Source organism: Lathyrus oleraceus, chromosome 5, assembly GCF_024323335.1.
Source record: "Lathyrus oleraceus cultivar Zhongwan6 chromosome 5, CAAS_Psat_ZW6_1.0, whole genome shotgun sequence".
Lineage (NCBI taxonomy): Eukaryota > Viridiplantae > Streptophyta > Magnoliopsida > Fabales > Fabaceae > Lathyrus > Lathyrus oleraceus.
In genome coordinates, this window is record NC_066583.1 from 565,371,068 (window position 1) to 565,374,356 (window position 3,289).

The 3,289-nt window shown below is 38.2% G+C and overlaps 1 protein-coding gene across 1 annotated transcript; it reads right to left on the reverse strand.

The window, feature by feature from the left end:
* Positions 1-209: 209 nt before the first annotated feature.
* On the reverse strand, positions 210-2,801 carry LOC127086475 (scarecrow-like protein 21). The gene is made up of 2 exons (XM_051027246.1): positions 2,635-2,801; positions 210-2,275 (listed from the first exon to the last, which is right to left on the reverse strand). Exon 2 carries the CDS (start codon positions 2,174-2,176, stop codon positions 422-424), a length of 1,755 nt encoding a protein of 584 aa, XP_050883203.1. The 5' UTR covers positions 2,177-2,275; positions 2,635-2,801; the 3' UTR covers positions 210-421.
* Between the last annotated feature and the right edge of the window lie 488 nt (positions 2,802-3,289).

Consider the following 3,289-nt stretch of genomic DNA (forward strand, 5'->3'; position numbering starts at 1 on the left):
ATTATATATTATATTTGCCTCTCAAAAAAAATAACTATTTGAATAGCAGTATCCATGCAGATGATATCTCAGCCAGATAGATATATGTCTAGTGGATTTCTGCATAGATATAATAGAACGGACACAAATATCGTGCGGAGTCCCTTTTCCATTTGCATCCCTATACAATATATGCTAGAAAGTAAAGTAGCATTTTTGATATATCAATGTGTCTACAAAACCAAAGAAACATACTATTAAAAGAATCAATATTATTACATAACTACTACACCATACTATTTATAGACATTCTTAAAGAACATAGACCTTTAAGACAATGATAATGGATACGTAGCACTGGAAATCAACACAAACCTTGTGGCTTCCATCATCATGTTATTTCTCAATTATTATACTATTTCTTATCTCTATATGTCTTTCATCAATGCCAAGCTGAAGCTGATATCAAATTTCTGTTCTTCCACCCCAACAACATGGCTCCATCTTTCTCCACTAATGTATAATGCTCTGAATAGCATCTCAGAAGACTTCTTATAACAGAATTCACATAAGAACTCAAAGGACATTGAGTAAATCCGGCCATTGTCAGCCTAGACTTCCACTTGCCGAACAGTTCGTGCCGCTCGATCCTTTCCTTTCCTTCACAAGCAATGACATTGACGATATCGCGAGCCAAACAATGCTGCTCCACGTTAATCCTCTCCTTGCTGTTTCTCGAGAGGGTGACATCGATTGACTCGAAGATTGCCAAGTAGTAATCTAATGTTTCTATGAACCTGTTGAAGAAAGGGGTTGTGTTTGTGTTTGATTCCTGCTCGACGAGTGTGACCACCTTGGGAGAAAGAGATTTCACCAATCTTAGAAGTCCATCTCTTGGATTATTCACATCAACACTCTCATCAGCTGTGTGATGGAGTTGCAATGGAAAATTCACTGCCAAAGCCTCTCCATGTCTGATATCAAGCATGTCTCTTGTCACATCGGGACCGAAAACAGGAATCCCGTGAAACTCAACTGGGATGCCGAATTTCTTTGACATCAAGGCCAATCTTTTCCCGACTACTTCTAGTCCATGTCCACGAGCATATCTAGAGACTGGATCGTCGATTCCTGTGATCCGCACGTGGGGAGCCCCGCCAGGTCTTGCAGCAAGAGCTTGAAGAAGTGTCATCCATTGAGTTCCTTGAGCAATCTGAAAGTCTATGATGTGTATGTAATCCTCATTCCTACAAGCTTCAGCAATGGCTCCATTCGCAGCCATGTAACCAAATTTCAAGTAGGGACAGATCTCGTAAAGCAGATGCATGTAAGTGAGTAATTCTTCGCCTTCAGGCTCTCTACACTTAAGAGCACGATAGATGCTATTCCCCGATGCTTCCTTCCTCGCAACAAGCCCTTCTACCATATAAGCACCGAGCCTCTGGATTGGCTCCCCATTGATAGACACGGCATTTCTAGCCATTTCTATCAATCGGTTGAAATCTTGTATGTTGTTTTCAGCCATGGCTTTGGCACATGCAATCAGTAATTGCTTTAAATCACCTGACGGGAACGCTTGTAGAGATGACTCCTCCTCCAACTTTCGACGTTTTTCTACATGCACAACTTCATTCGATTGCCTACTACTACTAGTAGCATGTGACGGTTGATTTTGAATATATTGTGACCCTTGACTCACATGGCCCCATGATCTATATCTCGGTCCAGATGCCGTTTCCTTGATGCTCTCACCCAATGAAGAATTAGATGCAGTAACTTCGTTATCATCGGGAGCCATCAGCGCAGTTTCTAGTTCCAACAACGCGTGTTGAACTATCTGGTTACAACTCGGCGGAAGAGATCTTCTAGCTGAATACAACTGCAAACTTCCCTTGAGATTGTCGACCGATGAAACCGATTTATGCAAATAACGGTTAGTTTCCAGCGCTGAGTTATACGATACGCTTATACCAGAGAGCGTTTCACCCGAGTTCTGTTGCTCGTAGTTGTCACTAAATGCAGAAAGATTATCAGAATCAAAATGAGATGAAAAAGGCGAATCAGGCGAGTTTCCAATGCCAACTTTCAACGAACCAAGCAAACCATTTTGTAGTGATGGAAAAGTGGAAAAAGATGACATGTTAGGTAATCCTGCACTACTTGTCATACTGAATCTATAAAGTTGCTGAGAATCCATACTTCAATCTCAGATCGAACAATTATGCGTGATACGACGAGATCCTAATAATCGGCCTAAGTAAATTTGCCCCAATAGTTTCAACAATAGCATATAAACCTGCAATAACATTAAAGACATACATGAAAAATGAATACATATTGTCATAAAAGCAAAATGAAAATTCCACACCAGAAATCTAATCTTCTACATCGGTGCTCATTTCAAAATCAAAATCAGCTTTTGACCAATAAGTTGGTTGGTGAATTCCAATATTTTTCATACGAAAAATTGTTCCAAACCCAGAACTCATTTAATTCTAAACCTACTTATTAATGACAAAACAAACTAAATTTATTAAAAAAACACGAGGTAGAAGAAAAAAAGAAATTAATTCAATAAGCAATTTTTTTTCAATTAAAGAAAAATCAAGATGAGAAAACATACAGACACATGTTTAGAAAAGGAAAGGAAGTTACCTCAAGAAAACTTCAGCGCCGAAAATTGAGAAACTGGAGTGTGTTCGTTCAAACTATACGAATTTGTGCGGTTACAAATTTTATTAACGTTTGTGTTAAATTCTTTGCTGTTTTGGGAAGAAAGTAGGTTCGGTTTTGATGTTTTTATGAAACTGAGTTACAATGATGTGTATGCTATATATATATATAGACCGACTAAGATAGCGTTTTCGTCAACAAAAAAAGATCGAGTTAACGGTGACGGTAACGGCGATAGGGTGAGATACTTTGAATAGTTAACGGCGGAAGAAGTTGTAGTGTTGAGTTAACGGAGCCGACCACACGTTTGGGTGATGTTGGTGCTGAAGATTCGTGGCTGTTTCTAAACGCGGGTCGTGGCTTCACTCGCTCGGTTTTGAGAGTGGGTGTGTATTAAGAATTGATATCGTCAACCACTAGTGTTTTTGGAGAGATTTGATTTGGATTGGATTAGGATTAATATCTAAAATAGTAGTATGTGAAATATATTATAATATTAACTTTAAATTGGGATTACCGTCAAAATATGTGGTCATGTTTAGAGTCATGTAAAATTTTGGTTTAATAAAAACAAGAGATAGTGAAATCAAGATGAATTTTTAGAATAAAATTGATTTTATTATTTTAATTGATTAAA